At 38.9% G+C, this 17,249-nt stretch overlaps 1 protein-coding gene across 2 annotated transcripts in view; it reads left to right on the forward strand.

The window, feature by feature from the left end:
• The window catches only part of NEK7 (NIMA related kinase 7), a 157,729-nt gene that overhangs the window by 120,248 nt on the left and 20,232 nt on the right, over positions 1-17,249 (forward strand). For both annotated transcript variants that reach the window (XM_047755524.1, XM_047755525.1), the window contains 2 exons: positions 3,649-3,743; positions 7,863-7,976. In XM_047755524.1, coding sequence (XP_047611480.1) covers positions 3,649-3,743; positions 7,863-7,976 — 209 coding nt within the window. The remainder of the gene's footprint in view (positions 1-3,648; positions 3,744-7,862; positions 7,977-17,249) is intronic.

Consider the following 17,249-nt stretch of genomic DNA (forward strand, 5'->3'; position numbering starts at 1 on the left):
AACAGGAATGTATTCCTTTTTTTTTTTTTTTTCCATTTCATTTTCCATATGGGCAGTTGTAGGGTGTTTATGAGTGCTGTCAAATTTTAGAGCAAAAGGAGCTCAGAAGCGACCTCATCTTCCTCCTCACTGCATCTTACAGGTGAGGAAAATGAGTAAAAAGAGAAGTGAAGGGGTCCTAGCCAGTCAGTGGCAGAGATAAGATGTGAAACAGATTTCCGGACCCTTGACTGATTTTGCCTTAACTCCCTAACTTAAAAAACAAAACCCAAATAATCAACCCAAATCGAAACATATAAAAAGATGCTGCAGGGGTTCTATTATATATTTTTTTTCCTTCAAGTCTTTTTAGAAATTGCCGTGCTAAGTGTTTAGCAAAACTATTGAGAAAATTCTGTAGGTGACTTACTCTGGTAAAATGATAGTCATTGATTAATTTAGTCGTATATTCTGTAACAGCACAGTAACAATTTTTTGGCTCCCTTAAACATGTTTTAGCACTTGCAAAAATCAGTCTTCATTTTTTGTTCAGGAGAAGTTGTAGAATGTATGTTAACAGAGTATTTCCCATGTAAAGCTTTTCTCGTATAGTTAGAATAAGTCAATTAAAGTAATGACAATTCTTATGTTTGAGTGACTGTCCTATTGTATTTTGAAGAAAGGTCAGAGAGTAATGTCAGTTGTTAACAGTTTTCCTCTAGTATCAGCCCTTTTGTTTTTTATAATAATCATCATCCACTTCTTACTTTTACCACATCTGGAGGTTGAGATGACATAAGTATCTGCTGTAATAAAATATATGCCCATTTAACCTACAGCCACAAATTCTTGAAAGGTGAGTGGACCCATACATCCTGCAGCCCGAAGCCCCTGAGTGCCCAGGAATTGATGCTCATCTTAATGTCTAATCACGTCACTCCACAGCTCCTCCTCTCCTGGTAGAGCTGTTTGGAAGCCACGCCATTCTTGAGGCAGCAGCAGGCATAGACACAGCTGTCAGGAGTTTCAGAGACCTGTTTTTAGGACGTAATTATGTATTCACCAAATTGGAACCCGGGAAAACATAGCGCTGCATTGAAACACATTCCACACTTTGCTGAGCGTTTGAACTCTGCTGGGAAGAGGGGTGAAGCTGGGTCCTTTCTGGGCAGGGGTCCTTTCTGGGCAGGGGCCCTGTGCTCAGTGGCAGCCAAGACGAGGCCTCCTGCGGGGAGCAGGTTGGGGGTGGCGGGGACCTCCCCCAGACCCCGGGCTCAGCCCTTAACTGTGAGTTGATCCGACCGGTAAGCGTAGGGCAGGAGGCACGGCTCTCCTTTTCTACCCAACACTCTTGGGGACACATGTGGGTCAGCGAGGTGAGTAGCATACCCAGATTTACATTTTAATATCTATCCAAGATGTATGTCATTCTCCTATTAAAACACGCGTGTTTAGTATAAAGACGTTCGTCATGCCCATTAGGAAGGGGAGTCAGTGTGCGTTCAAAGCACTGGTGTTCAGTGGGTGTGGAACTTTGGGCCGTGACCTCCAGCAGCTCCCAGGAGAGGCTGTGGTGTGTCGAGCCTTCCCAGGGAAGTGAGTTTGGTGAGCTCCCCACCACCCCTTTCTCAGGCCCCTGGCGTGCCGGCCGGCCGTGGGGTCGCTCTGTGTGGCCGTGAAGGTGTGCTGCCGGGGCTAATCTCTGTAAAATGCCAGGCATTTGTTCTTCTGTTTCTCTATCATCCATCTTTCACACTCACATCAAACCCCTAATGCATCAGCAGGCTTCCCAGAGCTCCTGGTTCACGTTACCTTTGCTTTCGGTAAACCCTGAACCTTCAAGCCTCAGTGTTTTCTGTTGCCCCCTGTGGATGCCATGCAGCCTCTGTCTGCACATCCGTCACTGCCAGTCACTGGCTTTATGTCCTGAAAGCAGGAGCCTGTGCAGCCCGTCGATTATTCCAGCTCTACCTGCCACCCTCCCTGGAGCAGAGCGCGCGTTAAATATTCCCAGTAATCGGCGTTGCTGGTGAAAAGCGCACGTGAAAGGGGTCGGGACTCCCAGAGCTGGAGAGCGCGTGTTTCTTTGCCTCCGCAACGATCCAGATTCTCCAAACCCATAGCTCTCTCTGAAAGTTTTTGGGGCTTTTCTCACCCTGACAGAAATTGGCAAATTTGCTTGTTTGTCTTCAAAGGAATTGCTGCAATTAAATTCTTTCTTTCTTAAAGTCTGTCTCATTAACACCATATCCAAAGACTTCGTACTTTATTTAAATTTCTTTCATCTTCCCGTTTGCATCCTCTCTCTTCACTGCTTCCCTTTCATAAACACCTCCCTTTCATCCGTTCTGGTCAGGACCATCCTTTATGAGGAAAAAAGGTTCTCCAGTATAGCTAGGATTTCTGGTGGATAGATGCTTCTTGTTTTCACCCTTTTGGCCTAGTATAGTTCACACCACTCACAGCCGTTAGGATATAACGTCATTCTTTTGGAAGGTCGACTCCTGCCTTTGAGGGTGATGCTTTGCTTGTTGGTGGACCTCTTCTTGGTGCCTCGGACTAAACATGCCTGTTCAGCATCCTGAGTTACGCCATCTTTAAGATGTACCATAAACACCCCGGGAGTTCTTGAAAATTAATAGAAAAAGGAGAATGTGTGTTTCTCTGTGAGTGCCAGCACAGTTTAGGCAACAGCTGCCTCGAACAAATAAACTTTCTGAATATTGCTGTCAAACTTTGATTTTTTTTTTTTATTTAGCAAAACTTGAGGCTCACAGTGGTGAAATAATACCCATGAAGTTTGAAAGTGAAGATACTCACTTTGAAAGCCACTTGAATGTTTTTACCCTACAAAATATAATGTCTATGTCTTATTTTAAGATACTTAATAAATATTAATTTATTAGCCTCTCTTATGTTAGCATTTTCTAAGATGGTCCTAAAGAAAAGAAAAACATATTCACGCATCAAGACAAGCAAAACCAAAATATATCCAGTGTCTCGTCTCTATAAAGGTCTCAGTAGTAATAGTCTCAGACGTTTTTCAGAGATGTCCGTGATCTTTCACACATGTTATCATAAAACCCTTTGCTGTCCAAAATACTCTTTCATTCTCAAGTGGGAGTAAGTAAGGTACTAAAGGTTAATGATTTACATCATTTGTAATTTTAATAGTCATAGCAATGTTCTGAGGGATAGTCCTGTAAAAGTTCATACATTTGATTTATTTATATACATTCTACTCAATTGTTACACCTTACAGTTTCTTTTAAAATAAATTATTAAATTATCGTGCTTAATTCTTTGGGATATGCAAGCCATGTTGAAATGAATTATGAAACCAGCGTGAGCCACTTAGAATTTCTTGTTAGAATTCCTTTTTTTTTCCCCATCAGTTATGCTCGCTAGATTCTCCCTACATTGATCAAGAGGAAAGCATGTTTAAGCCACCACACCCTTTGTAATGTGGGATAGATGCAAGTGTGCAGTTGAGGAGTCAGGAAGAAAGAAGCATTTAAAAGTTTTCGGTATTAACCCAAAACAAATTTTCTGATCCTAATGAATTATTTTTAATGACATTTTTCAATCTAGAATTTTGTATGTAAGTTCTTCTCACAGCTGCCTCTGCCTTTTTATACTCCTCTTGTTTTGTTTGGTTTGTTTTTGCAGTGGGTACACCTTATTACATGTCTCCTGAGAGAATACACGAAAATGGGTACAACTTCAAATCTGACATCTGGTCCCTTGGCTGTCTACTGTATGAGGTAGGTGATGCTGATAAATATCATCTATTGAAGTAACTGTATGTACTGGAATATATTTCCCCATCCTTAGAGTATACACTTATTATGCACTTATTTTTTTTTCTGGATTGTGTTTAAGAATTGGCTTTTTAATTATGAAGAGTAAATTCATTGACTTCGTAATTGTTTTTATAGTGCAATTTAGTATCTATATGTTTCTACACATTTATTTCCTCTAATATATTTTTCATTGTTTTCTTTTGTTGGGAGTTTGGGTTTTTTTTAATGTTTTTTATGTTAATGTATTCATAATATTATTTATAAAAATATATATATGAATATTTATTTTAAAAAACCTTGCCCATGCATAGCAGGAGAGGTATAATGGAATGGACTTAAAATATGAAAGCATAGCGAATACATTGGTCAATTTTTTTTTTTCACTTTTATGTACAGCAGTTCAGCTTTAAGGATAGTTTACAGGCAGATAATTCTAGGTTATCGCTTGGTTTAGTTTTGGTGAGGAACAATTTGTCTTGGTAAAGCCCTGTGAACTACTCCGTCTCACCTGTTCTGCCGGTGATAATTTATTAAAGGCTGATAGAATTATGTAGGTAGATCCTCTGGCAAATCTGGCACCGTGACCATTTGGATGAGTAGGAGACGGCACAGCACGAGCACATTTTGTACTCATGTTTGAGGAATGGTGTCAAAGAACACTCAAGTCGGTGACTTCGGTAATTTTATTCTTTAATCGAATGGTAATTTTCCTCGGAACGGAGGCTACCAGTCAAAGCTGTTAACTAAATGTTAGCCTACATCTAGGTAACTCTTTCAACAAACTAAAATGAAGGAAAATAAATACATAGACTCGTTTTCATATTTTACTATGTACAAAGGAAATCTAAAGAGATAGAAACCAGTGCCTTTCATGCTATTTTGTGTCTCTTGTCTCCTGACTTGAAATATCTGATGAGATCATCTATTTTAATTGCTCCATCTTTATTTGGAAATGGAGCATCAGGGTTTTTTTTTTTTTTTTTTAACGTGTATCATAATCTTTAATCATTATTTTACAGACTGCAGGTTCAACTTTCCTAAATTTAAGGAACCTAAGCTTGTTTATTTTGGTTTTCCTACTGAAGTAACTAATGACCACCTGAAAAATAATATTTTTTAAATGTTCTTAAATAACATTGCTGCGATAATGTTTATTCAAAAGTTATGAGTTATATGACAAAATACGTTTGTATGTACGCATGTGCGATCAAAAGAGATTTGTTTATGTTCACTGTATTATATTCTGTTAATTTGGTACACTGTTGAACTGATTTGATGCTAAGTTTAAAAGTCACTTTGTACATTTAAAAATATTTTATGCCAGTTTAGGTAACCTTAGACTCCTTCAGGCCAATACTCTAACATTATCAAAGCAGCATTTCCCCCTTAAACACTTAAAAGTGAATGGCAAATTGGTTTCTCCTATCGAGATTAAATTTAGCAATGAAAAGGAAAAAGTTCAGTTGAGAAAATAAGCGTGTTTGGGAGAGTTTGCATAATTCTTTGAGGACTAGCAGACTCCCATGTAAAAACTGAAATAATGCTTCACATTCTGAATCCGCCTTTGAGAGGCAGCGTCCTGTTTTTGTGTATATTTAAAACGATGACCAAAATAAAAATTAAGTCTTTGGACGTGCCTACGATCATGCAGTTTTATGTGTTGTGGATGATTTTGAGTTATGGTGCTTAACATCTTAACACTAACATTAGGTTTCATCTCAGTGTATTTTCTAAGTTCCTGTGTGCAAGTCATTTGGAAGAGCTAGAATTTTTCTAAGGATTTAATTTACCTTTGTCTTGTATCTCCTTCCGGTTATGCTTTAATAGAACGTTAATAAAAATGCGCAGTAATTTAGCTTTAAAAAATGGGCCATAGCATCACATAGAGATTTTATATTATATCCCACTAAGAATTTACTAGTAACAATGAAGGAGTGGGAACGCTTTTTTTTGAAAATGTATTTTTAAACTCAGAAAATTAGACTTTCAAATAGTCCTGAAACCTCAGGAAAAAAAAAAAAAAAACTAGCAGTACAGTTTTAATTGATATGCAACAAAGTAGACTTTACTAATTAAAATCAAGATGCTGTGCTTTTGCTACACGGACCTTTACATGGAAAAGTAGGTTTTACACATTTCCTTTATTGTTCACTGCAGCAATTGCATCCTTCCAGGGTTGTAGGTTGGTGGCTTACAGTTCAAAAAAAAAGAGAGCTGCCACCAGCCCTGAAGACAGACAGTGGGCTTTCGTCCCTCCGACACCCCCAGAATACTAATCAGGAAAGTCGGACCCTGGAGGTCAGGGAGCAAGTCAATCATTCTAGCGATCGTCTCAGTGTGGAGGATCAAATTAGCCTGAAAAATTCAGCTGCTGGGAGGAGAGGGCGAGCAGCTGTCAGGGGCGGCATCGAGATGCACTAATGAACCAGATGAATAGTGCAAAAGCTTGAAAATAAAAACAGGACAGTTGACATTTTTCATCTGTCAAAGCAGGAGATGCATGAAAATATACTATTCCTGTTTAACTCCTTAGGGGACATTCAGATTTTTTTTTTTTTTTTAACACTCTACAGTATTGAGACAAAAGTCCTGTAATGAACTCCCGGCGTATGATAATGAATATACGTATGTTTACTTAGGGTTTCTGCAAACACGGAGAGACCAGAGTTTACACACACAGTCCATTTTTTAAGGTGGTATTGGAAAGGTTCTCTTTTATCATAGAGTGTCCTTGCATTGTAGCAAAAACCGTAATTATGCTTGTAGCGTCTCTTCTGAAATTCCCTCTCCGATGGGGTGTCTTAGAGGTTTGGGGACCATCATCACATTGTCTCTCCCTTCTGTCTCCGTGTGGAGCACCTCTCCCGAAGGTGGTTTGTGTCAGATGTAGCAAGGCTCGGGCCGGCTTCCCCTGCCAGCCTCAGGTCCAGGCTGGGAAGGAGTTAAGCTCTGCCTGGAGCAGCCCAGACCGACGAGAGCCATTTTCAGCTTGTCCTGTCCCCGCTGATGCCCACTGAGTAGCACAGCACGGACCAGCGTGTTTCACACACACGCGGCCTGTCTGGGGAATGTACACATTGTCCTTCCAAAATCAAACTTATTAGCACATGTAGAAAAGGGTGACTGGCTCTGGGGCAGCCTCGCACTCCGTGTTGTATTCTCGCTGCCTCGGTTCAAAGATTTAGAAGGTCTGAACAGGAGGCGAACATTTTAAATTGAATTTTTAGTTTGTAACCTTGCTTCCACCATCCTTGCTGGCACTCTAAATGTCAAGCGAGAACCTTGTCTTCAGGTTAAATTCAATAATGTCTTTCTTAAAGTCGTTTATTCTTCTTCTTCTTTTTTTTTTTTTTTTTTTCCTGCATAAAAATCTCATTTGGATGCCTCGAAGTAGCAGCTATGATTCTTAGGGCTTTCGAGCGTATTTAGTGTTTTCGAGATATTTCCCAAAGAAACGTAGTTTCAATTCATTGTGAACTACTCGAGAATCAGTTAGAACGTTCAGATTGAGAAGGCTTTTTTTTTTTTTTTTAATCTCAAAATAACCTTCCCCTACAGAAACTGTCATGCGATGTAAAATGCCGTGCATTCTGTTCCCTAAGCCATTGCTTAGATTATAATTCTGTTTTAGCTTCAGTTTCATTTTTGTCCTAATTCCACCGTTAACGTGGCTGATCTGTACCACTGATGTCTGTTGCATCATGAGATACACTAGCTGCTTTAATGGCCTTATATTTGCAAAGCGTTTTAAGTTATTTTATGCTCTTTTCTTAATACTGTTTGATGTTCATATATGTGTGTGTGTATATATATATATCAGTGAAGAATTATGTGTATACTAACCATTTCTCCCTTTTAGGGAAGTTTAAATATTGAAAATAAGAACCAGAAATTGAAGTAATACTTTCTAAGACTTACTAAATAATTCTCTGAAAAGGATATTCATAAAAATCAGAATGCCTAGATAATGTCACTCAAAGTGTGTGTCATTCTTTTTCTACCCCAGCGTACCATACTTGATGCAATCCCCTTTAAAAGTTAACGTGTAACTGTATCAGTCTCATTGGGAGCATTTTGCAGATGGCCGCTTTGCAGAGTCCCTTCTACGGTGACAAGATGAACTTATACTCGCTGTGTAAGAAGATAGAGCAGTGCGACTACCCGCCTCTGCCTTCCGATCACTATTCGGAGGAGGTAAGTCATTTCTCAGTCCCTGTGTTCATCCGTTGTTCATTCCGCTAACGCTTGCATTTTATTAAGAAATCCTCCTTTATCCAGTAACACACATGACGCGTGGAGGTGGCAGAAAGAGCACCTTGGTTCCGTTTTCATTCTCTCGGAGGCGCCGCTGTTTAGAGAGTTGACTCTGCAGATTCGCCACGTGGAGAGGACCACAACCCGGCGCGTGGTGTAAAATCGGCCACTTCCTACCTGCCGCAGGAGCAGTGGCTGACCTTACAGCCTCCTGAACGTGGCGAAGGGCAGACTGCATGCCCAAGCCCAGGCCATCCTAATCAGCCTGTCCTGGACCCTCCTGATAGGGCACCTCCTCATCCTCACAGTCTCAGCCCAACACACAAGTACTACCTTCCCTTCTGGCAGAACTGCCCTCCCACCTGGGTTTTCCCAGAATGGAACCGAACATCTCTCAGCTTCATGTCTCCCAGCCTTACCCTTTCAGCTTTCCCCCCTGCCTCCTTTTCCAAGACCCGTCCTATTACCACCTCCCGGCTGCAGTCAGATTCTGTGGGAAACGTGTGAGGTTATCACTGTAGACACGGTAAAGAGTCTATGGGATGGGACTGAAAATTTGAGAAGACTTTTCCTTATTGGGAGCTGAGCCTGGATCCTTACTCACTTCGGTAACCCACCCCAAACGTGAGTTGTTTGGGCTCCACCCAACATCCAGTTTTTCATCGAACAAAACATCTCCCATTTTTCCCTAATGCATCATGATTTTACCACTATTTAAGGAGGAGATATGCAGAAGAGCTGTGTCTTGGGTTAATGCGGTCACGTCACTCTTTTTGGAAAGCTCACTGGGGACCCACCCAGAGAAAACGCTGTATTGAGTTAGGCCGTCTCACCCGCTCGTGAGCAGTAGAGTTCTTGCCCAAGGAAAATGGAAAGGAGCAAGGGGAAAAGACAAAACAGTGGTCATGTTCACCTTTTTGGTGGTCTTGTTGCTCTATTTTGAAATGAATGCACTTGGTTTAGGTTTCCTGTAAGGGGGATTGAGTCCACATACCTTGCATAAGAAGTATCTCTAAAGAATTTTTACCCTATGTAAAGCATCTGTGGTCCTAGGATGTTAAACGTACCCTTTTTCTAGCAGTTTTGATACTGATAATCAATGACACTTGGCTTTCTGTTTCATAGCACTTGCACTCCGGTAATTAGAATAAACTCCTACAAGGCAGTGATGGTAATTTAGAAGCATTATCTCTATTTGATGTTAATGCTATTATGTTGGCCATTTTTAATTACTATTTTGGGTATAGCATATAAATACGGCATTTCACGAAACCAACTTGAGAACTCCGGGCCTGGAAATACAGTAGGGTATGAACGGTAATGCACAATGATAGCAAGAATGTCAGGGGCCCTTCTTTGTTGTGTCATTCATGCTGTCTTCTCTTTTCCATGAAGCACATGAATATTTCACATATCTGCATCCTCATCCCCTATTCTTCTTGACTAATTTTCAGACTGTCTGAATTTGCATTTCACATGGTAGCTGATTAGGAGATGCCGAGTGCAGCAGAGGAGCCTCAGCAGGCGGTTGCCATGGTGACCTTCAGCAGGATTTTAATGATGGCACCACTGGCGGTTGGTTGAAGTCGGCCTGCCTGCAGGGCTACTTCACTGCAGCTAAGTGTGAAGTCGGATTTGCGGGTTCTCAGCCAAGGGGCAGACATCAAAGTCTGGCCCAGACAGAAGAAGGTCTTACAGTTGGGAAAGGAAAATAGTTGCCACTTTTTGCTTCACTCTATATAGTTACCAGTTTTGAAAAGAGATATAAAGCAAAACATGTTATCTGATGTACTTTCCAAAAAAAAAAAAAATAGTATGGTCCTTCAGATGGGTAAAGTCTGCTGTTACGCCATGATGAAATAATAGAAAGCTGTCATAGGTAGGTAAACAGGGAAACTAATTCTTACTGAGGAAATGAGAGATAAAAAGTATAGACTAGTGATCTTACTTTAATCTCTTCAGTTATGTAGAAAAGTTCTCAGAACAGGAGCTTTGAAATGCAGATGTGCTACTAAATATTTTCTCTCCTGAAGTAGGAATGCAGTTTGTTTGGAAAATAATCATTCAGAATTTATGGTAGCCAAAAAAAAAAAAAACAAAAAGCAGACACCCTGAGCAGATTCCGTGTTGCCACCTCTTAACAGTATCTTAAATATTCCTTTATGTAGTAGATTTGTTAGAGCTTTTAAAAGTCCAAATTGCCATTTAATTTTTCGGTATGGCAAAATTTGGGAAACAGTGAAAAATGAAGTGTGAAGTTTTTAAACAGTGAAATTTTCATTCGAAGAGCAATTCTTTGGTGTTAATTTTATAGCTCAAATGGTAACAGACTTTTATATCTATGTGAAAACTAAAGCTTTTAAGCAAGTTAATTTCCCCGCCAAATGTCTATTTGAAAGCATACCAATCCATTTAGCTACTGCTAAATTTTTAAGGCTACTTCCTAAAAAGAATGCAGAGGCAACATTTCACGAGAATAAAGCCCGTGCCTACCAACCAGCCTTGCTGGTAGGAATGCTAAGGACTCTGCAAGAGTTATTTCTAGATATAGTCATTCCATTTAGAAGAATGCAGAGCTTAAAGGTTTGGGATTTTTAAATTTCTTATACTTTAAGACATAGGTCAGTATTAAAAACCCAAACCAAGGAGTTCCTGTCGTAGCGCAGTGGTTAACAAATCTGACTAGGAACCATGAGGTTTTGGGTTCAATCCCTGCCCTTGCTCAGTGGGTTAATGATCCGGCGTTGCCATGAGCTGTGGTGTAGGTTGCAGATGCAGCTCAGATCCCGCGTTGCTGTGGCTCTGGTGTAGGCCAACAGCTACAGCTCTGATTAGACCCCTAGCCTGGGAACCTCCATATGCTGCGGGAAGCGGCCCTAGAAAAGGCAAAAAGACAAAAAAAAAAAAAACCCACAGAAAAACAAAACAAAAAAAACCCAAACCAAGAAACAGTATCCTTTGGAATATAAACCTGTTTGTCAGATCTTTCCTCTTTCCTCTTGAATTATGCCACTGTTGTTATGTACAAATGAGGAGGATTCTGGATCAAAATGCCTTAGCTGCACACAACTGATACTGGGAACATGTATTTTATAGCTTATTAAGTACTTTTATTTATGGCTTTTGGTGCTCAATATTCTTTCCTTTTCTAGTAATGATCTCATCCATGTATCAATAGGGAGTTACTATACTTAACAGTAAAAACATTGGGTTGAAAATAGATATTTTCCATGAGATAGCGCTTAGTTTTAGTTAAACTTGGTGTTGGTGATTAAGACATTAACACCTGTGAAGCAAACACTTATTGAACGTTTACTCTGTATGAGGAGCTATAATTACAGGGCTCCTCACACCGTGGATGGGGCCCAGCCTCTCCAGAAGGTGCTGGTCACAGCACGCTCTCCCTTCCCCAACTCTATGAGGCCGGTTCTTCTAAAAGGCCCATGAATCTCCATCTTTTTGCAGATGCCCTTTCCACTTTTATCAGGCAAACAAGTGATGACTTACCTAAGCGTAATGCTCCATGTTGCTGCAAATGGCATGGTTTTATTATTTTTCGTGGCTGAGTAATATTCCGTTGATGGACACTTAGGTTGCCTCTGTGTCTTGATGATGGTAAATGGTGCTGCTGTGAACATTGGAATGCATGTATCTTTTCAAATTAGAGTTTTTGTCTGTTCTGGATATATACCCAGGAATGGAATTGCTAGATCATGGTAACTCTATTTTTAGTGTTTGTTTGTTTATGTCTTATTTTTTTAGGGCCATACCTGCAGCACATGGAGGCTCCCAGGCTAGGGGTTGAATTGGAGCTGTAGCTGCCAGCCTACACCACAGCTCACGGCAATGCCGGATCCTTAACCCACTGAGCAAGGCCAGGGATCGAACCTGCCTCCTCATGAATGCTGGTCAGATTCGTTTCCACTGAGCCATGATGGGAACTCCTATTTCCTATTTTTTTTTTTTTTAAAGAAAACTCCATACTGTTTTCCATAGTGGCTGCATTGATTTACATTCCCACCAACAATGTGGGAGGGTCCCCCTTTCTCCACACCCTCTTCAACATTTATTATCTGTGAACTTTTTGCTGATCACCTTTCTGACTGGCATGAGGTGACTCCTCATCATGGCATTTTCATTGTTCTCATGAAATTCTTGATTTTTCCAGAGTATTTAAAATGTAAGGATTCAAAAGCTTGCTCCTTTCTATTTTTTGATTATATATTATTATACATATATTTTGAATAACAAAATAATAATAAATTTGTAGTTGAACTAAACTGACTTCAGATATGTACAGGTTACTCTTGAGTATAATTATATTTACCTGGCTTTAAATGAATTGGAATCTTTGATTTTTTTTTCAACTTCTGAAATCACCATTTTCTTTTATCCATGTATGAACATTCTTGTTAAAGAAAGAAGGTCTGTGGCATTATTTCCATTTTACACACGAGCAGACAGAGGCCTGGAGGTATCCGAGTGAGACAGTACCAACAGTGCTGGTCTGTATTACTCTGTTGAGGGTCATGTTTGTGACCTAATGCTGTGCTGCTGCACAGAGAGCCCTGTTGTCATTACTTGTACGTGACTCAACTTGAGATGTAATTGGGTAATTGCCCAACAACAGTGACTGCTGTGATTCTCTTCTTTTGAATATTTTTGGTACCAACCTGTATGCTTTGATATTTCTTTTTTTTTAATTCATTGCATTTTATTACAACTATCATCACAACCTAATTTTAGAATATTTCCATCTCAAATCCTCTGCCCATTCCTCTCCACCCCCCCACCCCACCCCTGCCGCTAACCTGGTAATCATAAGATTGTCAAAGTCTGTGAGTCAGTGTCTGTTCTGCACATAAGTTCGTTGTATCCTTAAGATTCCACATATAAGCAATAGCACTTGATGTTTGTGTCTCACTGTCTTAACTTTGCTTGGCATGATAATTTCTAGGTCCATCCATGTTGCCATTATTTCATTCCTTTTTATGGCTGAGTAATATTCCATTGTGTGTATGTACCGCATCTTCTTTATTCCTCTGTTGATAGACATTTAGGTTGCTTCCATGTCTTGGCTATTGTATATATTGCTGCAGTGAACACTGGGGTACATACATCTTTTTGAGTCATGGTTTTCTCCGAATAATACCCAGGAATGGGATTGCTGGTTCATATGGTAATTCTGTTTAGTTTTTTGAGGAATCTCCATACTGTTTTCCATAGTGATTGCATCATTTTACATTCCCACCAACGGCCTAAGAGGGTTCCTTTTTCTCCACACCCTCTCTAGCATTTATTGTTTGTAGACTTTTTAATGACGGCCATTCTGGCTGGTGTAAGTTGTTACCTCATAGTGGTTTTGATTTGCATTTCTCTAATAATTAGTGATGTTGAACATCTTGTCATGTGTTTTTTGGCCATTTTATGTCTTTGGAGAATTGTCTGTTAAGATCTCCTGCCCATTTTTTGATTTGTTTTGTTTTGTTTTGTTTTGGTATTGAGTTGCAGGAGGTGTTTGTATATTTTAGAGATTAATCCCTGTCAGTAGTTTCATTTACAAATACTTTCTCCTATTCTTTGGGTTGTCTTTTCATTTTGTTTAGGGTTCCTTTGCTGTGCAAAAAAACTTTGAAGTTTAATTAGGTCCCATTTGTTTATTTTTGTTTTTGTTGTCATTACTCTAGGAGGTGGATCTGAGAAGATACTGCTGTGGTTTATGTCCGAGAGTGTTGAGCCTCTGTTTTCCTCTGAGAGTTTTGTAGTATCTGCTCTTATATTCTTAATCCATTTCGAATTTATTTTTGTGTGAGGTGTTAGGGGGTGTTCTGATTTCATTCTTTTGCATGTAGCTGTCTAGTTTTCCCAGCACCACTTATTGAAGGGACTGTCTTTTCTCCATTGTATTTTTTTTTTGCCTCCTTTGTCATAGATTAGTTCACCATAGATGTGCGGGTTTAATTCTGGGCTTACTGTCCTGTTCCACTAATCTATATTTCTGTTTTTGTGCCAGTCCCATGCTGTTTTGATGACTGTAGCTTTGTAGTATAGTCTAAATCAGGGTGCCTGACTCCTCCAGCTGTCTTTCTTTCTCAGGATTGCTTTGGCTCTTCTTGGTCTTTTGTGCTTCCAAACAAACTTTAAAATATTTTGTTCCAGTTCTATGAAAACTGTCATTGGTAATTTGATTGGGATTGCATTGAATCTATAGATTGCCTTGGGTAGTATTGTCATTTTGACAGTATTGATTCTTCCAATCCAAGAGCATGGTATTTCTTTCCACCTGTGTCATCTCTGATTTTTTTCATCAGCTTCTTGTAGTATTCAGAGTACAGGTCTTTTGTCTCTTTAGGTAGGTTTATTCCTAGGATTTGTATTCTTTTTGATGTGATGGTAAACAAGATTGTTTCCCTAATTTCTGTTTCTGATCTTTCATTGTTAGTATATAGAAATACAGTTGATTTCTATATATAAATTTTGTATCTTGCAACATTTACCAAATTCATTGATGAGCTCTAACAGTTTTGTGGTAGTATCTTTAGGATGTTCTAGGTATAGTATCATGTTTGCAAATAGTGATAGTTTTATTTCTTCTTTTCCAATTTGGATTCCTTTTATTTATTTATTTTTTCTTCTATGATTGTGGTGGCTAAGACTTCCAAAACTATGTTGAAAAGCAGTGGTGAGAGCAGACATCCATGTCTCGCTCCTGATCTTAGTGGGAATTCATTCAGCTTTTCACCATTAAGAATGATTTTAGCTGTGGGATGGTAGTATTTGGCCTTCATTATGTTGAGGTAGGTTCGTTCCCTCTATGCCCACTTTATGGATGGTTTTTATCAGAAATGGGTGTTGTATTTTGTCAAAAGCTTTTTCTGCATATATTGAGAGGATAATATGTTTTTTTGTTTGGTTTTGTGTTTTTTTTTTTGCTTTTTTTTTTTGCTTTTCTTTTAGGGCTGCAGGTGTGGCGTATGGAGGTTCCCAGACTAGGGGTCGAATCTGAGCTTCAACTGCTGACCTACACCACAGCTCGTGGAAACGCCATATCCTTAACCCACTGAGCAGGGTCAGAGATTGAACCTGCATCCTTGTAGATACTAGTTGGGTTTGTTTCCACTGAGCAACGGTGGGAACTCCAAGAAGATCATATGGTTTTTATTCTTCAGTTTTTTAATGTGCTGTATCATGCTGATTGATTTGTGGATATTGAAAAATCCTTGAATTCCTGGACTAATTCCCACTTGATCATGGTGTGTGATCCTTTTCTTGTATTGCTGGATCTGGTTTGCTAGTATTTTGTTGAGGATTTTTGCATCTATGTTCATCAATGATACTGGCATGTAATTTTCTTTTTTGTAGTATCTTTGGTTTTGGTATCAGGGTGATGGTGGCCTCATAGAATGAGTTTGGGAGTGTTCTGTCCTCTGCAGTTTTTTTTTGGAATAGTTTCAGAAAGATGGGTGTTAACTGTTCTCTAAATTTTTGATAGAATTTGCCTGTGATGCCATCTGATCCTGGACTTTTGTTTGTTGGAAGTTTTTTAATCACAGTTTCAGTGTCAGTACTTGTGATTGGTCCATTCATCTTTTCTATTTCTTCTTGCTTTAGTCTTGAAAGATTGTACTTTTCTAAGAATTTGTCCATTTCTTCTAGGTTTGTCATTTTATTGGCATATAGTTGCATATAGTAGTTTCTTATGATCCTTTTTACTTCCAGGATATCCATTGTAACTTATTTTTCATTTCCAATTTTATTGATTTTGAGTCCTCCCTTTTTTTTATTGTTGAATCTGGCTAAAAGTTTATCAATTTTGTTGATCTTTTCAAAGAACCAGGTTTTAGTTTCATTGATCTTTTCCGTGGTTTTCTTCATTTCTATTTCATTTATTTCTGCTCTGATCATTATGGTTTCTTTCCTTCTGTTCTTTCTCTAGCCGCTTAAGGTGTAAAGTTGTTTGAGGTTTTTCTTGTTTTCTGAGGTAGGCTTGCGTTGCTATTAACTTCCCTCTTAGAACTACTTTTGTTGCATCCCATACGTTTGGATTGTGTCTTTGTTGGCATTTGCCTCTAGGTATTTTTAAATTTCCTCCTTGATTTCTTTAGTGATCCATTGTTTGTTTAGTAGCATTTTGTTTAGGCTCCACGTGTTTGTGGGTTTATTTATTCATTTATTTATTGTGGTTTTTTCCTTATTTACTTCTGTGGTCAGAAAAAATGGTTGATAAGATTTCCATTTTCTTAAATTTACTGAGGCTTGATTTGTGGCCCAGAATGTGATCTGTCCTAGAGAATGTTCTGTGTGCACTTGAGAAGAATCTGTAACTGCCGCTATTGGATGGAATATTCTATAAATATCTAGTAAGTCCATCTGGTCTAATGCATCATTTAAGGTCTGTGTTTCCTTGTTGATTTCCTGTCTGTATGATCTGTCCATTACTGGAAGTGGGGTGTTAAAGTCCCCCGCTATTATTTGTTATTGTCAGTTTCTCCTTTTAAGGTTATTAGCAGTTGCTTTACCATATTGAGGTGATCTTATGTTGGGTGCATATATATTTACAATTATTATATCTTCTTTTTGGATTGATCTTTTGATCATTATGTAATGTCCTATGTCTAATATTATTTTAAGGTCTATTTTATCTAATATGAGAATTGCTACTCTAGCTTTCTTTTGATTTCTATTTGCATGGAATATTTTCTTCCATCCCCTCACTTTCAGTTTGTATGTGTCCCTAAAACAAAAGTGGATCTTGAAGACAGCATATATGTGGGTCTTAGTTTTGTATCAGTTCAGCCAGTCTGTGTCTTTTGGTTGGGGCATTTAGTCTATTTACATTTAAGGTAATTATTGATATGTGTGTTCTTATTGCTATTATGTTAATTGTTTGGGATTTGTTTTTGTTGGCCTTTTATCTTCCCTTCCTGTTTTGCTCTCTTATTGTTTGATAACTATTTTCCATGTTGTTTTTGGAGTGCTTTTTATTATTTGTGTGTGTGTCTATTGTAGATTTTTGATTTGCAGTTACCATGAAGTTTTCATATAGGAGTCTATATGCATACAACATTGTTTTAAGCTGTTGGCCTCTTAATTGCAAATGCACTTCCTGTATCCCGCATTTGTACCCTCCTCGTGATTTCTGATTTTGGTAGCATATTTGTTGATGATTTCCTTTCATTTCTGTATGTATGCCTTTACTGGTGAGCCCTGTCA

Source organism: Phacochoerus africanus, chromosome 12, assembly GCF_016906955.1.
Source record: "Phacochoerus africanus isolate WHEZ1 chromosome 12, ROS_Pafr_v1, whole genome shotgun sequence".
NCBI classification, from domain to species: domain Eukaryota; kingdom Metazoa; phylum Chordata; class Mammalia; order Artiodactyla; family Suidae; genus Phacochoerus; species Phacochoerus africanus.